Genomic DNA, 22,862 nt, shown 5'->3' with positions numbered 1-22,862 from the left:
CCCCAGTTTTACTGCTATTTAGTAGAACCCGTTCCCTGGCCAGAGACAGAGCTTATCAAGAGTTAGGAATACTCATTATAAGAGTAATGAGGATAATGTCCTCTAATTAATGGGTTAGGCGTTACTGTTACAAAGCATTTCTTATGCCCACTTTTGCAGCCTTCACCACAGCCCGTTAAGGCAGGTTGTGTTATTCTCAGATGAGCAGACAGGATCAGAGAGCTGAAGTGGTTTGTTCGGTCTCATAGCTGGGAAATAGCCAAGAGGTGTTTTCTGCCTCCTGTGGGCTAACAGCTGTGGGGACAGATAGCTCTGTCGTTGCCATTCCCTGCTCTGTGGGAGATAAGCTGCCTATTCTGTGCTCACTTTGGGGAGGAGGAGGCTTTTCCATGCAGCTTCTTGGCTGCCCTCGGCTCAGGAAGATGTGGGAGGACAGGGAAAATTATTCCCATTGGGCAGTCCCAAGTGCTGCCTGTTCTTTTATTAGGAGAGGACACAGCTGCCCTTTTTAATGGGCCTGGCATCCCTGTCATGCCCAGGAGGCTGAGGTTCATTTCAGTTAAATTAAAAATATTTACTGAAGTGCTAGCCATGTGCCAGGGTCTGTTCTAGGAAATGGGGATACAGTAGGAAACAAACCAAACATATACTACCTAGGATAAGTAAGTGAAATTATTTTACATAGTGGCAAATGCTAAGGAAACAAAATAAAGCAGGGAAGGAGATATATGATGTCAGGGTAGGTGGGGGTAGGTGGGGTGGTTAGGTTTTAGATAAGATGATGGGGATATCCCTCATTAGAGGGCTAAGGAATGTGACTTTTGAGCTCCTGTGAGCTCAAGAGGTCAAGGGCACTTTACCATCACTCAATCCTGTTTTGCAGACTTCCACCCTCCCCCTCCACCCCAGGAAGACCCTTACTGTCTGGATGATGCTCCCCCCAACCTGGGCTACCTGGTCTGCATGCAGGGGGGCATCCTCTTCGTGTATGATAATAAGAAGATGCTGGAGCGCCAGGAGCCCCACAGCCTACCCTACCCCGACCTGGAGACCTACACAGTGGACATGAGCCACATCTTGGCTCTTATCACGGATGGTCCCACGTAAGCCAGCTTTCCCCGGGTCTGCCTCTCTTTGCATGGGGGTTGTTCTGTAGGAAGGGGCTGGGAAAGGTCAGCTCACCCTTTAACTCTGGGCTTGCCTGCACTTCAGTCATACCAGAAAGAGAGTACTTGTCCCCTTCCCCAGTGCTTTGTGGGTTCCTGCAACGATTTTCCATCATAGGCTGGCATGTTCTTAGAGTGGTACTACCTGTCCCTTCTGCATCCTAGATGTGGAGCTTCTGTTTGCTGGTGGCCACCTGTGTACCTGAGAGTGGCTGCTCTCGCTCTCCCCAGGCAGGGCAGTGGCCTTGTGGAGATAGCGCCCAGGGCATTACCACAGGTGGTAGGGGAGAGGTGAAGGCTGTTGCCGCAGGCATTGGTTTTCCCATGTTTCTGGAGGGGAGAGTGCAGGGAGCCTGGGGACTTTGTGCCATGACCCCCAGGATGCTCACGGGCTTGGCTGAGCTAACGTGTCAGGCGGTCAGTCGTCTCCCTGCATTGGGCCCCTCCCTCCTTGGTGAGCACTGCAGCTCATCAGCAGAGGAGGGCCGGTCCCTGAACCCTCAAGTGGCTGTGCTGTGAGTGTCCAGCCAGGACTGGAAAGCTGGGGGAGGGAAAGGGTGCTGGTCATTGCCGAGGGACCTCTCTTGCACTGCCTTTAGGTTTTTTCTGGGAATGGTGTGATGCCAGTTCCCAAGACAGGGAGTGGACCCCTGGGGGGTGGGCAGAGTAGTTCTCTGTCCTCACTGATCTGAAGACAGATCTGGGAGGGGGAAAAAGCAGTTCCCAGCAGGCTTGCCTCTGCCTTGTGAGGAGGAACTTTGAGGGGGAGCCTTGGGAGGGAGGGTAGGGGGAGGACCCTGGCTGTTCCGGGAGGTATGTAAACAGTGGCTGTCCTGTCCAGGAGGCTATCCAGGTGAGACCTGCTGGGGAAAGGATTGGGTGGAGATGACTTTTGAAATCCCTCGTGACTCAGACTCTTCATGCATCCTCTGTGCCGCTCTGGGGCTTGCCTCGGCTGACATGGTGACGTTCCAGGGTCGACAGCTGGTCCTTAAGAATGTCCGAGTGATTGCATGCCATGAGAGCTGCTGTTTATTTGGGGGCCACAAGGAAGCAGGGTGGCGTGACTTGTGGTTGAAGGTTCCGTGTGGCTTGAGCACAGGCACATGGCCAGACCCCTGGGTTGGTTGTGGGCTGGCAGTTGGCCAGGAGCAGTGAGTTCCCACCCCTGGGGGCCTTTGCTGGCTGGTGGGAGCATCAGTCCATGCAGAGATTTCTGTGCTACTAAACATCCCTACATTCCTAATCTGCCCATGATACAAAACATCCTCTGCTTGTCTTGAGACCTTAGAGTTGAGGGGTCTTCAGGTCTTGGGGTTTGGGGAATGTCATTAGATTACAGGATGCTTCCTCTCTATGCCAAAGGTAGGCAGGTCTTGCCTTATAGTTTGACTGTACTCCTGATCTTCTGGGGAGAAGTGAAACTCTTTAAAGAAGTAAAGGTGGCTGAGGATCAATGGGAAGACATAAGGAAGGAAGGAAGGAAGGGATGAGGAGGGAGACTTTTATTGAGCATCCACTCTGCTCAGAGTTAGGCCCTTCACACACAAGAGCCAATTTAGCCTCCAGTTCAGTCCTGGGCATTGCCATCTCTGTAGTTGCTCATGGGAAACAGAGGCTTGGGATGAATTACTTAAGCACATAAAGCTAGAAGTCAGAGCACCTGTATGAGTTTGCAAAGTCAGCTTTCCACTGCCCTGAACTGACTCTCTGCTCATTTCGTGGAATATGTGGAGGTGGTTACACAGGTCAGCTGTGTCTGCAGAAAGCTGGGACCACCACATCCCTCCCTGCTGCATCCTGACCTTGCACCTGAGGGTTGGTCCCCACAGCCACTGGAGGTCTCAAAACTGGAGAGCTTGATGCCACTTCTCCTTAACTGTGGTTTCTCCCCACTTGCAGGAAAACATACTGTCACCGGCGACTAAACTTTCTGGAATCCAAGTTCAGTCTTCATGAGATGTTAAATGAAATGTCTGAGTTCAAAGAGTTGAAGAGTAACCCTCACCGAGACTTCTATAATGTGAGAAAGGTGCGTCAGTGGGCCACTGTTGAGAGTCACCCCTCCCGGTCCCCTTTCCAAACCACTGGGATACCCTGGGTGAGTCTGGGGCTGGACCCCTGTGTGGTCTTCCTTGGCCAGAGGAGTGTGATGTGTACATGCAGAAGGAAGACTGGTGAGTTGCCTTCCTTCTCTCAGGCCATGCCTCAGATCATGCTGGGTATGATTCTAGGTGGAAATCTTTGTCCATATCATGTATCTCTTGGAATGTGCCCTCTTCCTTAGAAAATAGGGTATGGTCTGTCTGTTAATTGTCATAAGACTTGAGGTCAGGCTACTTTTAAGGTAGAGGATGTATTACATTCATCACAGAGAGAAAAGGCTGTTATGAACTCTTTGGGCTTGGGAGTTTGTGGTTTTGCTTCCTTCTGGATCAGGTGTATTTATGGAAAAGACCTGATGTGCTCCTGTCTCTGCCACTCCCCTAGGGTGGAGGGGGAGGCTTAGCCTGGGCTCAGGTTCCTGTGGCCTGCAGGGGCTGCAGCTGGGGCAGGTGTGTAGGTTAAATGATCATGGATTCCAGCTTTTCCATTTTCTTCCATTCATGAATATCAGTGCTAAGCATGGGGTGTTTGATGTTGAGCAGCAGTCGCTGCCCATCCCCAAGAAGTTCCTAGCCTAGTCCTCTCAGTGTGGTGTTGTGGCAGGGGTGGCTTAAAGAGTGAGTAGGAGTCAGCCTGGAGGGGGGTGGGGTTGGGGGCAAAGGAATGAAAGGGATGGCGTTCCAGGCAGAGGGCACAGCATATGCAAAGACCAAGAGGGAGAGGGTGCTATGAGAGAAGAGACTACGACCAGTGTATGCCACGACAGCAGGTGGTGTGGTGTGACAGGAGCTCAGGTGCTGGGGGAGAGCGTGGTGCTGGGCTGTGGGGAGAGTGTGTTGGCAGAGGTGTATGAGGTTCTGGACCATGCAGGGCCCCTGGGGTTCGCAGAGGAAGCTGGGAAGGGGGAGGGGGCATGGTAGTATTCTGGGACAGGAGCTCATAGGGGAAGGGTGGGGATTAGGCTTTGCCTCATGGCCAAACCTGAGCTGAGTCACAGTGGGGTCCTCATCTCCATTGGGGCCTCTGTCCTAGATGTGACCCCTGAGGACTGCCTCTCTCTGGGGCAAGCTTTGATAAGGGAACCTTGGCTGGGGGTACAGGGAAGATGTGGCTCCTCTGTGGAGCCCAAGCCTCCCTGACCTGATTGGGAACACTCAGCTGTGATGGTTGGAAGGCCTCCTCCAGAGAGGTCCCAAGGTCACTTCTGTTAAGTGAGTTCCCATCCCTGGGGGCCTCCTCTAGGGGGTTCTAAGGTCACTTCTTGCGGTCTGGCATGGACTCCCCTTGGATGGGACCATCCATCCAAGGCTCTTCTCAAGGAAGAGGCTTGAGAATGAGAGGTGACTTCAGCTCATGAGCTGTGAGGCTTATGGAAGTGTCTCAGGGGGTTCCAGGTAGAGGTGACAGCATATGTGAGAAATCACCTACCTGGTACCCTTACCTTTGAGCACTATTTGCTCCTTCTCTAAGAGCCTCAGGTGCTCAGACAGGTAGATGCTCAGGCACCATGCCAGTCCCTCTCAGCCCTGCCTAAATGCACTACACGTACCCAGATGGGTGTCTGAGGAAGCTTCTTGCCCAGCCCAGTGCAGTCCTACCCTCCACATGAGTGCTCTGGGCCTACTTCCTGCTGCCTGGGGCTAAGGTGTCCTTGGTGATTTTACTGGCTGGGACACTGCTTCTGAGGTAGGGCCCCAATGGGTGGGCTCCTGAGCCAACCAGCTGCTCTCTGGCTGTGATGTGGAAGAGGGTCCTAGAGGGGGCCGTGGTTACCTAACCCTAGGGATCCCCCTCTCAGTCTGAGGCTAAACGTGCTCTCTGGATAGAGATGGACTTAACCCCTGTGCCGTAATGCAGTGGCCTGTTTTCTGGCACCACAGCAGTCCATAAACATGGGCCCAGATCTGCTCCAAGTCGGGCCTCTGCTTGCCCCTCCCTGCCTCCTGGGTGCTGACTGCTCTATCTTACCTTGGAAACCTCTTCTGTGAGAGAACTGGCTTTCTGAAACCCAGGGTGGCCTGGGAGGGTGGCCTCCATATTTCTAAGGTAGCTATCAGTGTTGTGAGGGCAAACCAGGGCTGTGCTCTGAGGCAGAAGCTGTGCGTGGCCATTGGGTCTGTGTGGGTGGTGTTTGTGAAAGTATCTGCAACATCACAACAGGTCATGTGTCATGACACCACGGGGCCCAACCAGCAGGACTGTGTAACTGAGACATTTGTTGTTTGCTCAGAGGTAAGAACCAGGGCCGAGTGTGTTTACTGCTTAGGAGTTGGGTAAGATTAGTCCTCAATCCACTTTGGTTTACGTGCCATATCAGGCATAGCAAATAGGCTTCATCTTCTGTGCCAGACTTGACCATTTGGCAGTAGCTACTCCCAAAGCATAGTGAAAGTGCTGCAATCAATTAGTGATGTCTGCTATGCATGTGGAAATGGCCAGTGTTGGCCAGCCCTGTGTGTAAACTGTACTGTTTGCTTACACCTGGATCTTAGGTGAAAACAAGAACATGCTGGTGTCTCCTCGTGAATTGAAAACACTGACATCCAATGACAGGCTCTTTTACTTGTTTCTAAAATAATCACCTTGGACATTCCGAAGTTTGGATTGGATGCTTCCTGGATTGTCCAGTTGTTTTCTTCCTTCATCTTGTGACTCGTGGGGATAAGGACAGACTGCACCCCCTGCAGTGTGTCATTGGTATGCTAGAGGACACAAGCAGAAAGCCCAGAATGTGCTCTGTCATGCTGAGGTAGTGGAGTCCAGCTGCGTCCTGCTGAGCTAAGCCAGGCTGACCTCTTGTGCATCCCACATGAGCCCAGCCTATCCCTGAGATGACTGAGCCTTTACAGTGTGCTTTGGGCGATGTTTTAGCTTTTGGTGCTTTGAATTGTTTTATTTCTTTGATGTCTAGTGGTCTTTCTGGTTGGAAGTGGCAAGATTAATGGCAAGAAGGGCCCGGATGAGTCAGTGATGCTGTCAGTGACATGGGCTGGCTCAGACACTATTCACAGAAATTCAACAGATCAAATGTCTGGTTTGGCCTGACTTGGAGATGCCTGGCCAGCTGTGGACAGCATTCCCTGGCCAGAGGTCAGCTGCCTCCTCATCCTGGCCCTGGCAGAGTACCCAGCCGGCTACAGCAGTAACTGCAGAGCCCATGAGACTGCTGCCTCTCTCCCTGGGGACCTCCCTGAGGCCCCTTGGTCTCGTGCAAGGGGCATCAGGATGCCCACTGTGACTTCAGCCATCCCCCGGATTAGCCAGGTCTCTGTTTCCTCAGGGCTGGTGGCTGATGGGAATATTCCAAGAGAAGTCAGTGGGAAGAATGGTACCTTGTGGGGCATTTGGCGGGCCCTTAGGGTTATTTGAGGATGTGGATATCATCATTTGTTCATCCATCCATCCATTGACTCAACAAATGCATCATATTAGGCTCTGGGTGGGCACTGGAGACTTAGATGCATAAGATGAGGTCTCTGTCCTTGAGCACTGTGCTCCCAGTCTAGTGACAGAGTAGATGGGGAATTTGTAGAGTGAACAGCAGAGACATGTACACTAATGGGAGTGTCCATGCTAGCTTTCCTGGTTGGGCAAGGGAAAAACTGGTCAGTGTGCCGAGGGGATCAGGATTGGCTTCCAGGAGGAGGAGGTGGTTAGAAATTCCCTGTAGGTGGATGAGATTGGTGAGGAGGAAGGAAGACATGCCAGGCAGAGGAGACACATGGGCAAAGTGATGTGGTGCAGAATAGCACAATGCCTCGGGTGCCTGTAAGTGGTATGTCATGGCTGGAGCATAGAGCAGGCAGTGGTAAGGTGGGAATTAAGGGTGGAAGTAAGCCTTGAATCCCAGGCTAAGGAGTTTGAGCTTTATCTTGAAGACTTGGGGGCCATTGATGGTTTTGTTAGCTGGGGAATGGCCAGACACATTTTAAAAAGATCTTTGGATGCTATAATGAGGTGAATTGAGCAGCAAAACTAGGGGGAGGACCAGTTTCAAAGCCTAGAGGAGAAACTGGGGGGAGGGGTGTAGATTCAGGCATTAGTAGGGCCATGGATACTGAGGTTTTGCCGTCCACTTTGAGGGTTGGACACCCCAATTCTTGTGGCCAGGGGAGGTGGCCTGGCTCATGGCTTGTGGGCACCATGTTGCAGGTGGACACACACATCCACGCAGCTGCCTGCATGAACCAGAAGCACTTGCTGCGCTTTATCAAGCACACGTACAAGACAGAGCCTGACAGGACTGTGGCCGAGAAGCGGGGCCGGAAGATCACCCTGCGGCAGGTGTTCGACAGCTTGCACATGGACCCATATGATCTCACTGTCGATTCACTGGATGTCCATGCGGTGAGTGAGGTTCTGCCCTAGTGCCTCAAGCCATCCTGGTTGGGGACTCAACCTGCTGGAAGGAAGCCATGGTTGTGCCTGGAGAGAGGCTGGCGGTGTAAGCAGCTCTTTCTCTTCTAGCCATAGGAGATATAAGAGGTAGTTTGGCCTCAGGGAATAGCAGGGCCATGGGGTCGGAAAAAAGAGTGTGACTGGAGTCAGACAGGTCCCCTTTCTAATTCTCCTTCTGCCAGTTAGGAGTTGTGTGCCCTTAAGCAGGTCACTTAAGCTTTCATTTCCTTGTTTATGAAATGTGCCTTGTTGATATTACGAAGTTATTAAAATTCTAAATGATGGTGCAGCTGCTATAGAAGACAGTGTGGAGTTTCCTCAAAAAGTTAAATGCAGAATTACTATTATATTCCAGCAATTCCACTTCTAGGAATATACCCAAAAGAATTGAAAGCAGGGACTAAAACAGATACTTGCACACCAGAGCTTATATAGCAGCACTATTCACAACAACCAGTAGGTGGAAATGACCCAAGTGTCCATCAGTAGATGAATGGATAAACAAGATGTGATAGATACACACAATGGAATATTCTGCAGTCCTAAAAAGGAATGAAGTACCGATACCTGCTACAACACAGGTGAACCTCGAAAACATGCTAAGTCAGAAAAGCCAGACACAAAAGGACAGTGGGTATATGGTTTATTCATATGAGGTACGTGGAATAGGCAAATTCATAGAGAGAGAGGGGTGGTTACCAGGGGCAACCAGGAGGAAGGGGTCATGGGGAGTTATTGTTTAATGGGTATAAAGTTTTAGTTTTACAAGATAGACAGTTGAACTGCACACTTAAAAAACGGTTAAGATGATAAATTTTGTGTTATGTATCTTTTACCACAATAAAAAAATCTTAGTAAAACAAATAAAACACTGAATGAAGTAATGTGGAGAAAGTGCCTGATGAAGTCGAAGCAGTAATAGACACCCTTTATTACTGATTGGTTAGTAGTCTGGTGTTTTCTGCTCACTCAGCCAGTGATGCTCCTAGCCGTGGTTTCTTGGAGCACGAGATGCCTTGATCCTTCACAGAGGGCCTCAGTACAGGACCCCGGGGCTGACTGAGTGAGGAGACACATCCTGGCCCCAGGACTTTCCAAGATTTCATGCAAGAGCTGACATAGAAGATAGCCATCAGCATGGCTGCACATAAGACCCCCTTGTAAAGGCCTGGAGAGAGAAATGTGTATGGTGGCTACAGAACAATGTGGTGATCTGCCTGGTGGTCTCTTCTCTCCAGGGCCGGCAGACATTCCATCGCTTTGACAAGTTCAACTCCAAATACAACCCTGTCGGGGCCAGTGAGCTGCGCGACCTATATTTGAAAACTGAAAACTACCTGGGAGGAGAGTACTTTGCTCGGATGGTCAAGGCGAGTGAGCCCTGGGCCTCTCCAAGCCCTCTTCCGATACCTGACAGCATCTACCTGCAGAGGGTGGGGGCGCTGCATAGCCTCCTGTTTTCCCCTCCCCGAATCCCCATCAATCCACCATCCAGCTCAGGCAAGGCACAGGCACCTAGGAGCCCTGTGAGGTGGCCCAGGCTGCCAGCTCCCGAGCATGGGCACACTGGTGCTGCAGGTGCTGAATGCACGCCAGAGGAAGGGAGGGTATCCACCAGTGCTCACAGCAGCCAGGCTCACTGCCCTGTCTGCAGTCTGGATTTGGGGCAGTGTAGCTCCATTTGGAGGGGCTTCTGCTGCCTGGCCTGGTTAGACATGTGACTGTGCAGACCACAGCCTTCCCCTGCCCCAGGAAGGAGCCTCTACTGAGGTGGAGGAGTAGTTACATGGCAGCGAGGGGATGTAGATTAGGCCTTCCCAGCCTGGGAGCAGGTGGTGAGGGAGCTGCAGGGTCCAGCAGCTGGGGTGCTCTTGGGCTGACCTGAGCTCTTCTTGGTGCTAGGAGGTGGCCAGGGAGCTGGAGGAGAGCAAGTACCAGTACTCAGAGCCACGGCTGTCCATCTATGGCCGCAATCCCAAGGAGTGGCCCAAACTGGCCCGCTGGTTCATCCAGCACAAGGTCTACTCACCCAACATGCGCTGGATCATCCAGGTGCCCCGGATCTAGTAAGTGAGGTGGCCCACTGTCTGCCCATGCCCTCTGGGGACACAGCCTGTCCCTCATGGGCTGCTGAGTCTGTACTATTGCTGGTGGGGCCGGTTCTGGTGCCAGCTTGGGCCTCTCCTCCCTAGGGATTTTCCCATAGTGCGGGGGTGGTTGGCAAAGTTGTCCTTGTGACACTTAAACTCATTCTTTGAAGAACAAGCCTGTGCAAAACCTAGCAGGAACTACTACCCATATTCTCAATGGGGTTTGAGGGTGGATTATCCTTTTGCATGAGCCCCTGGGTATGAGTAACTTGATGGTGGCGTTGCTGGCACTGGATTTCCATGGCTAGGACTCAGATGACCACTGTCTTCTTCCATCTGGCCAATGTGGGGCTCATGGTCCCTGCGTGGGCCGGGATATGTGGTTTAAGGGAACTCAACTCAGTGGAGGAGAAATTTGAGAACCAAGAAATTTGAGAACTCATCTCTCAGACCTTTGGTCAGCCTGAGTCCCAGCACCCCACTCCAGCATGGCCTCTAGCTTGGAAAAGCTCTCTGATGGGCATGGGTGGGCGTTGACCAATGCCTAGCATTGCAGAACTTGCTGGGAGTTGGAGAGGAGGGGAAGGACCTGTGTTCAAGCCACATCTCTGACTCTACTCCGGGTGTTTAGATGGAAACACAAGTGGCCTGAGGAAGCGATGGGGTTGCTCTCCCACAGACCAACAGGGCTGGTAGGTTCACTTTAATCAGCAAGTCTCTGCTTCCCCCCAGTGACATATTTAGGTCAAAGAAGCTGCTGCCAAGCTTTGGGAAGATGCTGGAGAATATCTTCCTGCCCCTTTTTGAGGCCACAATCAACCCCCAGGATCACCGAGAGCTTCATCTTTTCCTCAAATATGTAAGTGTGGGTGGTGCTTCAGGTGATGTGCCCAGTGGTGAAGGGAAGAGAAACTTCCAAGTGGGTTGGGTCAGGCTTCCCTTCTCAGATCCTGTCACTCTGTGCCCCAGGCAGGGGTGGCCAATCCCAAGAAACTGAATTTCCAAAATAATGAGTTTGCTCCGGGTAGGGGAAGTCCCCTTCTCCTCAGGGGCAGCCCTGGGATGTGGATGGGGTGCCAGGAAGACAGCAGTGGGGAAAGACTGAAGAGTCGGTTCCTGGCTGGGTGGTGGTGGAAAGACTGGATTCTGTCCCCAGAAGCGCCCAGCAGCACCCCCAGGTCTTTAGAAATGTAGACAATCAGTGCTCTTGCTTTTACCTCATAACAATGGTCCTCACGTCTTGTCTGGTTGAGTACACAAGCCCGACAACATGCATTTATCTGGCTAGTTATGGGAGAGGGGAAGAAGGGATAGAGGAGAAGTTAACCAGAAAGGGTATAAGTGGGGCAGGCCTTGATCCCTCCCTCTGGGTTCCCAGAATGGAGATGGCTGTAGACAGTGAGAAGCAAGTTCAGTACCCCATGGAGGTTCTGGGGGTCTGACAGGGAGGGAGGCAGAGGTTCTGGAGAGCTGGGGGTGTGGGAAGGAGTGATGGATGGGGTCTCTGTGTGTGTGTGTAGGGGGCTGCTAGGAAATGTTTGGGCAGGCTGAAGGACGTCATTGAATTTATGTTTTAGACAAACACCATGCTGGCTGTTGTATGGAGAAAGGCCGGGAACAGACGGTAGCTAAAGGTGGGGGGAAAGGGGCAAGATGAGAGCCAGGGGGCCTGCTCCAGCAGTAGAGACAGATGCCGGGGACTTGCACCAGCAGAACAGCTCACAGTTATGAGTGTTTGCTGCCTGCCCAGTGATCCACACCATGACATGGTTTTGCTTCAGCTTCATGATTACCTGACTCCACGTCATTTTGTTGGTGTTCATGCTGGGCAGAATTATTACATGCTTGCTGTATGAAGCACTGTTAATGCTTCCACGGATTGTCTCATTTAATTCAGCCCAGTGAAGCTACTTGCTCCAATCTACATATGAGGAAATCACATGAGGCTCAAAAGTGGTAGAACTGGAATTCATATCCAGGTGTCTGATTCCCCAGTAGGTGTTATTACCCTCATGCTGTAGTGCCTCCCAAGTAGGAAAAGTGAGGCATATGCAGATGGCAGGCCAGGGCTTCTGGGCATGCGGTGGGCATGGTTGCAGCATCGACAGGACCTGGGCAAAGCCTGAAGGTGAGCCCAGAGGAAGAATCTAGGGTGCCTCCCCAGTGCCCGGCTTTGTGGGAGAGTGGACCCTGTGCCTTCAGAGGTCACTAGAAGTGGGGGAAGAGCACGCTTGGGGAGGAGGAGGAGTTGGGGATTGGACATATTTTGTGCTTGAGGCCCTCCATCTGTTGAATACAAAGCTGAGAAGAGGGACTGTTGTTACCTCCATGTCAGGCCCTGGAGAGTTCAGGTAAGGCACAGGGCTAGTGAGTACAGAGCAGGGCTCAAGGGCCTCCCTGGCCCCCAGACCCATCCAGGCCATGCTGGGAGCTGTGGTGGCAGCCATGTCATTGCTTTTGACACGTGTTTCTATGACAGGGAAGATTCCGCAAGGACCCTCATGGTCCCTTGCTCCTCTGGGCACCTACTGCCCATATAGGAATGGCAGAGGCTGGCAGACCTGGCCAGGACTCCCCAGTTTGGGCCAGTTGTGGAGCAAGGTGGAGTCATTCAGAGGCTCCTTCCAAAGTGCTGTTGCGGCTGAGTAAAAGTGGGGGAGATGCGTTAGCAGAACTGCTCCTTTGTGCTGGCCGAGAGGCTGTATCTTCTGTAGGTACATGTTTGGTCAGGGACTGGGAACAGGTGACCAGGCAGCCAGTGACCAGGGTGGTGCCCCCAGGGGCAAAATTTGGGTCTCAGCTGAGGTGCAGCTACTGTGGAAAGACAGGAAGCTCAGAGGGAAGTTCCCAGGGAGGAGTTGGGGGGCAGAGCACTTCCCTCCTGGGAACCACAGCTCACCCTCCAAGGGGCCCTCCTGGATGGGGCCCACCTTGACCTGTTTGTAAGGCACTGAGACTGGTTTCCTGTGACCTCACCTGGTACATTGCAGGGGCATCCTCCACTCACAGCCCCAGAGACCAGACCCAGAGTCCATTTAGGTTCAGAGACTGGTTGTCTTGCGTGGGCAAGCTCCCTAAGCGTTTTGGGTCTGGTTTGTTCATAGTCAAGCCCTCCCTCACAGGATGGCTCTGAGTGTTATATTAGCTGATATGTGGTAAGTGCATAGGGCCTGCCGTATAGTTGGCCTGTCCCATTCCCCCTCACAGCTGTTGTCACTGCTGCTGATGGCAATTTCTGCTAGCTACCCTGCAGTGTTGGCCTTCTCCTTGGCACAGCAGAGGGATGGGTGGTGGGTGTGGCTGGTCCAGTCTGAGTTTCCCCTCTTACCATCACCACTACCACACTAGGGCTTCGCACTCTCCAGTCTGGCCTTCTGGCTACTTTTAGAAGCCACAGAGGGACAGGTTATGGCATCGTCCCCACTTCCGATCCCTGGGAGGAATGTGGCCTCAGTTAGGCTATGGGGTCCCCAGCTGACGGATGAACCTGGGAGGCTTGGCCCCCAAGGCCTTTGGCAGCTCATCTGCCTCAGTTTGATGCAGGACCCCTCCTCCTGCCCAGGTGACAGGGTTTGACAGCGTGGATGATGAATCCAAGCACAGCGACCACATGTTCTCAGACAAGAGCCCCAACCCAGACATCTGGACCAGTGAGCAGAACCCGCCCTACAGCTACTACCTGTACTACATGTATGCCAACATCATGGTGCTCAACAACCTCCGCAGGTGGGTGAGCCCAGCCCCTGCACACACGTCTGTGTGCCCTCACACCTCACACCCGGGGTCATGCCCCAGCACACAACACAGGTCACAGTATTCACAGAACCATGCACACATGCAGGCATGCTGCTATGCCGCAGACATGATCGTACAACACAGCCAGACTTTATGCCCGTACACACATGTGTGCATACATATACCCACCAAGAGCTATGCGTGTATCTGTTCATCCCTGATATGATACAGACATGGGACATGCCAACACACACGCATGTTCTTTCCACCACACCAACAGTGTGCACACATGCATCTATCCATGCAACCGATTACTGTATGTGACAGGCACTGTCCCAGGCACTAGACATCTAACAGAGAACAAAGTAGACTAAATCCATGCCCTCGTGGAGCTCACATCACTATCTTATCTGCACAGGCTCCCACCAGTGCTCACACACACAGGGCACGTAAGGCGGGAGTTGGGTGCCCAGAGCAGCAGACACTGAGCTGTTCATCCCCACCCCCTTGCAGGTCTAGCCTCCCTCCTGCCCCTGCTGGGCCATGGGGCCTCTCTAGCTCAGCCTAAGCCAGTGCAGCCTGTGGAGGTTTTGGATGGACCATGATTGAGAGGAGATGGCCTGATGTTGGGGTGGGGCAGTCCAGGCTGAGCTGCTGGAGGGAGGGGCTTAAGTTCTAGCTCTAGCTGACCTGCCCAGGGGTTTTGAATGCCTGACTCCACCCTCTGGGTTTGCCCATTTTTATGACAAAGTGGTTGGACTCCATGGTTTCACATGGCCTTTGCTGCTCTGAAGGTCTGTGAATCTAGGCTACAAGATGTGGTAAAGAGGGGAAGGTCAGTAGTGGACACAGCAAGTTCTCTTTGTACCACTAGGTTCCCCTTTCTGTTCCCCAGAGATGGCATCTTTTGGTTCTGAAGATCACTGGACCTGGCTCTCTGTATTTTGGAGGGTGGGGTGGTAGTTTCCAGAGTGCCCTGTGTCAGCTGTGTTGACTCTCCCACCGGTGACTGTCTTCCCTGGAGTAGGTCCTGAGCTAGGAGTACACGTAGGCCTGTGTGGCCCTACGTACAGTGGACTAGGGGTCCTTACTGACTAAGAGCCTCACTTCTGCAGGGAACGAGGCCTGAGCACTTTCTTGTTCCGGCCTCACTGTGGAGAGTCTGGCTCCATCACCCACCTGGTGTCTGCGTTCCTGACTGCTGACAACATTTCCCATGGGCTACTCCTCAAGAAGGTAACCAGACCACTCACGGAAACCTGCCCTGCAATGATGGTCCTGCCATGGGCTCCCCTGGGGAGGAGTGGGATCGCTTGGGCTCCTGTCTGCCCTCTGGGAGGCTCTGGCCAGTGATGTTAAAAGGCTGGCGCCTTTTTCTGGGTTGGGCTGTCTGTAGTCATCTTGGTTTCATATTTATCATATTTAATTATGAAAAGAATATAATCAAACATATTGCAATTTGGATCTTCCAAAAGATGTTGAAATGGAAAAAACAAACATTATTGCTATTACTTTAAAAGAAATAGCCATTATTAGCTTTTTCGGATTTCTAATTCTCATTTTTTTTTTTTTTTTTTTTTACCAGAGCAGATTTCTAATGTGCTTATTATGAGCACAGATTTTTTTTTGTTTTGGTTCTACTTTGTCCTTTAACTTTATATAACAAGCATTTTTCTGTGCTGCAACATTTATGCTCCTCATCCTAAAGGCTGTTGGAAGGATGGCCCACCACTTGGATGGTCTATAATTGATTCAGCTAGTCTCTGATTATTCGACAGAGTCTATCAAATTTTTGCTTGTGTAAATAATAACAACCACGAACTCTGCCCATTTGGTCTTCTCCATATTTTGGATCACTTCCATAAGAAAGATGTTTGCTCAAGCTCCTCTGGTGCCTCTTGTGTCCTGGGGAGGTCTAATTGTGTGTCACAATTCCGTGGGCGGAGGGTGTTACATCAGAAAACCACTCTAGCCTAGTCAGGTCTGCCCCTTCCCATCTCGGAGGAGCCAGAGCGTTTACAGACTCATCCTGGATGTTTGTGGTCAAAGCAACATAACAAAAGCCCAGCATCTCCTGGGCTGACCCACTGGGGGCAGTACCTGGGGGAGGGGAGCAGAGTATGTAGCCTGGGGTCAGTTTGGAGCCTTGCAGCTGCCTTCTTGCCCTGAGCTGTGCCTTGTCTGGAGCCAAGAGGGCGAGCTCCAACAGTAGGTGGAGGGCAGCCCAGGAGGAGAGGGGCATGTGATGTATCAGATGAACATAGAGGTGGGGAAGGGGAGGTGGGGATCTGGGTCTGTTGGCTTCAGGGAGCTCTGTTACACAGACAGTAGCCAGACCTGGTTTCCACTGATGAATGCTCCTTCCCTCCCTTCTCTGGTGCTTGTCACCTGAGTTTGGTGGTTCTTTTGCAGAGTCCGGTGTTGCAGTATCTCTACTACCTTGCTCAGATCCCCATTGCCATGTCTCCTCTTAGCAACAACAGTCTGTTCCTTGAATATTCCAAAAACCCTCTGAGGGAATTCCTGCACAAGGGACTCCATGTTTCTCTCTCCACTGATGACCCCATGCAGTTCCACTATACAAAGGTGAGGATGTTAGGTGCCCCAGCCAGCCCTGGTCTGCCCTCCCAACTGCACACACCGGAGAACACACTCAGTTCTGCTTTTGGGGTGGGGTTGGTGCCCAGTGAAGGCAAGAGATAAGCTCCTGGGGAGCAAAAAGTGTTTCTTCCAGGAGCCCTGTCTTTGGAGTCCTTGAACCCATGAAGGCACAATTTTATTTTTTTGCCTTCTCCATTTTCCCTTTCTTTGGCATTTACTATCTCCATGATGTTGGTAAAGTTACTTGATCTCTATCTTATTCCTCTTCATCTGTAAAATAGGGATGAAATTGTCTCTATGTCTACCTCTGCTTTATTGTGAGGATCCATTAAGATAATGAACCAGAGTCTAACAGAGTGTCTGAATATAGCATGTATTCAAAATGTTAGTTAACATTTTAATACTATTATTATTATTATTAATTATTATTATTCTACTCTGGATCTGTAGGGCCAGGAAAGAGGAAGGGAAAGGCAATATCATGCATGGGGACCAGCCATTGATTAGTAAAAACATAAATGCCTGAGTCTTCTAGGACAGGCTCTCCAAGTTTTTGGTCTCAGGACCCCTTTATAAGCTTTAAGAATTAAAGGCCCTCAGAAAGCTGTTGATTACATAAGCTATATCTAGTGATATTTAAGTGTGTTAGAAACTAATTTGAAATTGAAAAATATTAACTCACTTAAAACTAACATTAACAAGGTTGTGTGTGTCTGGGGGTAGCTCAGTTGGTTAAGCATCTAACTCTTGATTTCAGCTCAGACCATGGTCTCACCATTCGTGGGATTGAGCCCTGTATTGGGCTCTGCACAGACAGTGTGGAGCCTGCTTGGGATTCTCTCTCTCTCTCTCTCTGCCCCTCCCCTGCTCATTCTCCATCTCCCAAAATAAATACATACTTAAAAAGTAACATTAACAAACCTACCAAATGTTAACATAAATAGCCATTTTTATGGAAACTAGTCATATTGTCCAAAAGCAAAAAAAAAAAAAAAAAAAAAAAAATGGCATCAAGAATGGCATTATTTTACATTTTTGCAAATCCCCTTAATGTCTGGTTTAATAGAAGACAGCAGGATTCTTACATCTGCATCTGCATTCAATCGGTTGTGATGCCTTGTTTTTTTTATCAAAGTATATGAAGAAAATCTTCCCTCACAAAGGTACATAGTTGGAAGAGGGATGACCTTTCAAAAGGCCTTCAGGACCTTGGATCACATTTTGAGAACTGCTGCTCTAGGTTACAGAGGCAGTGGGGGTGTCCGAGCACTAATGGGAGAGCTTATGATCAATGGTAGACATTTCACATCCTAGGAGATAAGGCAGAAAGCACAGCTCAAACCCAAATCCCTTTGGGATTACTGTCTCACTACTTGGTCATTTCTCATTCTTATTTCATGTTCCAGCTTTGCTCTTAATACTTTATTCAGATTCACTTTTATTTTGGGGCAATCTGAAGAAAGTGATGTGAAATAAAAAGCAAAGCTACAGAGCAGGTACTAAACATGTACACGCCCAGGGTGATTGTCACAGTGGAACAGAGGCTGGCATCCGCATGACTTGACACAGGGCTTCAAACATGTGCCGGCCAACAAATCAACGTGTAGGGCTTCTTTGACATCTCTCTCTTTGGAAACCTGAGAATTCACCAAAGATGATCTTACGAGTTCATAATTTAAGGGGATGGGAATGTTGTTTGGTTTTCCAGGTGGCAGACATTAAAGAAAAATTCGATCTGCAATGTCTGTCTGATGTTTCTAGCTTTGGGAATATGTGAAGGATTGAAATGGATATCCTACCATCTCATATATTTGCTTTTTGGGGGGGCGGATCTAGGAAGCACTTATGGAAGAATATGCAATTGCCGCTCAAGTGTGGAAGCTGAGCACGTGTGACCTGTGTGAAATCGCCAGGAACAGCGTGCTGCAGAGTGGCCTCTCCCATCAGGTATGGTGTGTGATGGCACTGCCTTCTGTCCCTCTTGTCCCTTCAACACACATACAATGGGTGCCTGCTGCATGTTAGGCACTTTCTAGGCTCTGAGATCCGTGAAGATGACAAGCAGGGTGAACGCTGAAACTCTCTAGGGGAGACCCCTGAATTTTCAAGGCTGCTCTTTCACCCTTTCACACCTCAAACGTGACCTCCTCCGAGAGGCCCTCCCTGATCACCATTCTACCACAGCCACACACTTGCCATCATTCTCCAGCCCTTTAATCTGTTTTTCTTCATAACATTTATTACTACTGACATTGTAATATGTAGTTATGTGTTTTCCCGTCTTTCCTTCCAGAATGTAAGTTCCATTAGACGGTTTTGTTCAGCATTATATCCCTAGGGCGTAGAATAGTCCCTGGCACATAGTAGGCACTCAGTATTTTTTGGATAGTCAATAGTACCTACACTGAATAAAACATTGTAGGGATGGGACCTGGACATCGGTAATTTTTTTTATAGTTCCCTAGGTGATTCTGATGTGGAGACAGGGTTGAGAACCATTTCTCTATGTGGTGTCTTAGGCTCCTGGGTACCTCCCTGGGGTGGTGTCACTGGTACAGGAAGAAGCCGCATCGGTGCTGCTCTTATTGGATGCTGATGCAGAGAAGAGCTAAATGTTCACGATTCAATTGTGCAGACCCGCTTCCTAAGACTGTTTGCCCCTGTCAGCTCTCAGGAGGGACTGAGAGTCTTCATGCCTTCATCTTGCCTTCTTCATTGCCAGCAGCTCCTGGAGGTCTTATCTTTTTCTTGTGGTCAAGGAAAGCATAGTCAGAAATGAAGGGAATGAATGTGGGCATCAGGGTGACATGCTCGAGCACATGGGCCAGCAGGAATTTTTAAGAACCCTGTGGGGAACGACGTCTTGGTGAAGGACCAGCTTCAGGGGACTGGTTTGATTTGGTGTGGCTAATGTCAAAGCTGCTGTGGGGATATAGAAAATAAACCTAAGGTATATGGTTTCATTTGTACTTCTCTGGTTCCACAGGAGAAGCAAAAGTTTCTGGGACAAAATTATTATAAAGAAGGACCTGAAGGAAATGATATCCGAAAGACAAATGTTGCTCAGATCCGGATGGCGTTCCGATACGAGACCTTATGCAATGAGCTCAGCTTCCTGTCTGATGCCATGAAATCAGAAGAGATCACAGCTCTGACCAAATAGGTCCAGCAGTGGACAATGCATTTTAACTTTCTGGTTTAATTTCAAGTTTGCTGCGATTAACAGTGGTCAAGATATCAAACTAGGACCGTCCTCCATGTAGAGGATGCCTCTGACTAGTGATTTTGGTTGTACTGTTCACTTTAAGATCTAACATGCCCACTTCTGTTAGTATTTCTGAGTAGTAGATGGTGACTCCTCCTTGGGGATCTGGGAGCTGGACACTTGTCTGTACTCATTCCTAATTTTCCAAATATGTCTCTTGAAACAGCTAGTGCTTGCATTGTTGGGGCCAGGATCTTGCAAGGTCCAGTGCCTACTGACATGAGGTCTGTGTGGTTTTCTGCCAAAATCCTCTATAGACCCTGCAGGCTAGTTGGTAGTTGTTCATTTCAGCCTCTGGCTGGCTGCCTTAAACAAAATCAATTTCAAAGCTCCCTTTCATAAAGGAACTACTTTGAGAGAATCAAAATAGAAAATTTCCTTCTTGACAATTTGCATTTTTTATGAATTTCTTAATTCATAAATTAAGCCCTCCTATTTAGGAAGCCACATATGCACATTGAACCAATCGCTTCTGTTCTGTGTCTTGGTTTTCTCATCTGAAAAGTACGGGTTTGGACTAGATGAGTAGTTCTCAAATGTTCTGTGAATGCCCCCCCTCCTGGACCACTTCAGGAGGAGGGGGAGGGCAGGGGGAGTGAGGTTCTGGATGCCGCTTTCTTCAAAGCAACTCTTTCATCACTTTTACACTGGGGCTTCTACATATTTTCATTTGAACTACAGACTTTGGAAAACATAGGATTAGATGATCCCTGTTCCTTTTGGTTCTAATATTTGGACTATAGCCCAATTACCATTTTACTTATGAAAAGTTAGGGCCAGAGAGGTGAAATTTGCTTAAGGTCACACAGCTAATAAGTAATAGGACCAGAACTACTTTCCCTACTCCTCCTAATCCAGTCCTTTTCCCCACTGTTCCATTAGGCCTCACAGATGTTAAATTTTACCAGTGTAACCTGTGCATTTTTTTAAGGTGAAATTTCTCCCTTACCTAACATGCAGACTTCTTTAGAAGATATAAGTGGTCCCAGGGGCCAGATAGAAATTATTTTTAAGACCAAACTGAATTTAAGCTTTACCAATGTACTCTTCATCTGTGTTACTAGTGCCTGGTACATAGTAGGTGCTCAATAAATGTACATTGAATAACTGAATGAATTTCTCTTTTGGCAATTTTTTAAGGATATGTGCTCCAAGTATGCAACAAGCTGCTCAAGGACCTATTTCTGTGGGCAAATGCAGATGATGACAAGCCTTTCTAAATTATTATAGACTTAGAAGAACTCTATTTTTGCCTGTGAAGATGCTTATTTGACTTTAGATGGTCTTGTCCTGTGACTTTATAATGCTTATCCCCTCTACCGATTAACTCAGCATATGGAACAATAAATGTAGTCTTTTTATTAGGCAGACATGTATGCTATCTTCCAGCTAATGATGAAACTAACTGAAAACCCAGTATTTATTTTACACATTGATTATTTTTGAAAAGGCCCCATTTGTATACATTTGTCCTAACTCAGCAATTATTGTACAGTTTTTAATTGTCATTTTATCTGTACCAAGTATTTGTTTTTAATTATTAAATAAATGTCTCAATAATTTAAAACTATTTCAAGTTAATACTATTTAAAGCAAAACATGGGGCGCCTGGGTGGCGCAGTCGGTTAAGCGTCCGACTTCAGCCAGGTCACGATCTCGCGGTCCGGGAGTTCGAGCCCCGCGTCAGGCCTTGGGCTGATGGCTCAGAGCCTGGAGCCTGTTTCCGATTCTGTGTCTCCCTCTCTCTCTGCCCCTCCCCCGTTCATGCTCTGTCTCTCTCTGTCCTAAAAATAAATAAACGTTGGAAAAAAAAAATTTTAAATAAAGCAAAACAAATGAAGAAACAAAAAGCAGAATCAGACCTATAAATAGAGAACAAACTGATGGTTGCCAGAGGGAATGGGGTGGGAGCATGGGTAACACAGGAAGAGGAGTGGTAGACACAAGCTTCCAGTTATGGAATAAGTCACAGGAATAAAATGCACAGCATCGGAAATAAGTCAATGATATTGTAATAGCACTGTACGGTAACAGATGGTAGTTACACGTGTGGTGAGCACAGCATAACATACAGAGAAGTTGAATCACTATGTTGTACACCCAAAACTAATGTAGCCTTGTGTGTCAACTGTACTGAAATAAAAACAATTTTAAAAAAAGATTGGGCATCATGAAAAGTTATAAGTAACAACTACCAATTTATCTTTTACTAAGACTCAGACATAGATGACGTTTATAATGAATACTCAAAAATTTTAAACTGAAGCTCACTAGACCCAGAAGGTGGACCTTTGCTATCTTTTTTCTCTAACTTCTGGCCTGTTACAGTTCCTGAGTAAAACCACACATGTTCCCTTTGCCTGGATATTACTTTAGTCTGTTCAGCCACCATGTATTCGATTTTACCTGTCCTGCAAACTTTTCAGACACCTTTTTCGGTAGCGCTTTGCTCTTTTATCTCATCACTGTACCTAATTGGCTTTGGCCTTTTGCAGGGGCGTGGGGTGGGTGGGGGATGAATCCCTACTTTCTTTTGTGTTCACAGGTGGAATCAAAGGCTATTGTATACTAGCCCATGTTTGTAAAAGAACAAATTTCGAAGCAGGTTATCCCTTACTATAAAAGCCTCAAGTTCATGTATGTGTCACTCCAAACTGCATTGTTGAGATGATCAATAACATTGCTCTTTGCCACATGAAAACCAATCACAGCTCCTGGGTTGGTATGTACCAAGGTGAGTCCTGGGCCTTTACTTCCTTTTATCTTGGATTAAAGCAGAGTTGAAAGCACATCTCTCTGGCTTTCTCTTTACTTGTTTCTGAGTCCTCCACTGGAATATTCATCTTTTTTTGGATTTATACACATGATTGAAGGAGATATATTGGTAATACACCTAAGCACACAATACCTGAACTATGACTGTTATAAAGAACAAGGGTAACTAACTACAATGAAAGGAATACTAATCAGAAAAACATAGTTGCTTGGAATTTAAAAATCCTCAACCTTTAAATAAGTATTTTATCAGAAAGATCGAGGATGCCAGAGAGTAAGACTATAAACAGTTGCAAGATTATCAAAATGTATCTCTGAGGAGGCTTATGTCTTTTGGTACCAAAATGTGTACTTCTCCAGGATGCTGTACATCAGTAAATTGAAATATAAACTGCCATTCCTTCTTATAAATGGCTTTCCTCTTCTCAGCACTAAGATTCTAACATGCTTTTCTAATTATACTCTTTAACTTTGGAAATGATTTTACAAGAACCACAAAAAAAACACTATAGTATTTTATCTTTTTTCTGTCCAACAGGGTAAATAAGACATGAGAACAAATGAAAATCTGTTGTCAGCTATGTATATTATATTGTCATTGTGCTGCCCATCATAAATGGGAGTGATCAGCTGACTTCCCTAATCTCCAAGCAGTTTTCTTATTCCTCGATAGACAAAGTAAGCTTCACTTAAGAAAGAAAAAAAAAAAAACAGTTAAAAATACAA

At 48.6% G+C, this 22,862-nt stretch overlaps 1 protein-coding gene across 8 annotated transcripts in view; it reads left to right on the top strand.

The window, feature by feature from the left end:
- Window positions 1-20,928, top strand: part of AMPD3 (adenosine monophosphate deaminase 3) — a 60,335-nt gene extending 39,407 nt beyond the window's left edge. For all 8 annotated transcript variants that reach the window (XM_086677986.1, XM_086677993.1, XM_086677991.1 and 5 more), the window contains exons 5-15: window positions 884-1,103; window positions 3,069-3,198; window positions 7,425-7,619; window positions 8,909-9,040; window positions 9,573-9,736; window positions 10,493-10,619; window positions 13,323-13,486; window positions 14,611-14,731; window positions 15,908-16,081; window positions 17,933-18,043; window positions 19,083-20,928. In XM_086677986.1, the coding sequence (XP_086534112.1) occupies window positions 884-1,103; window positions 3,069-3,198; window positions 7,425-7,619; window positions 8,909-9,040; window positions 9,573-9,736; window positions 10,493-10,619; window positions 13,323-13,486; window positions 14,611-14,731; window positions 15,908-16,081; window positions 17,933-18,043; window positions 19,083-19,259 (1,715 nt within the window). In that variant the 3' untranslated portion in view covers window positions 19,260-20,928. The remainder of the gene's footprint in view (window positions 1-883; window positions 1,104-3,068; window positions 3,199-7,424; window positions 7,620-8,908; window positions 9,041-9,572; window positions 9,737-10,492; window positions 10,620-13,322; window positions 13,487-14,610; window positions 14,732-15,907; window positions 16,082-17,932; window positions 18,044-19,082) is intronic.
- The last annotated feature ends 1,934 nt before the right edge of the window (window positions 20,929-22,862 follow it).

Source organism: Puma concolor, chromosome D1, assembly GCF_028749965.1.
Source record: "Puma concolor isolate L17-30 chromosome D1, mPumCon1.1.hap2, whole genome shotgun sequence".
NCBI classification, from domain to species: domain Eukaryota; kingdom Metazoa; phylum Chordata; class Mammalia; order Carnivora; family Felidae; genus Puma; species Puma concolor.
The sequence above is the reverse complement of the archived record's forward strand: the minus strand, read 5'-3'. Positions and strand labels throughout refer to the sequence as shown.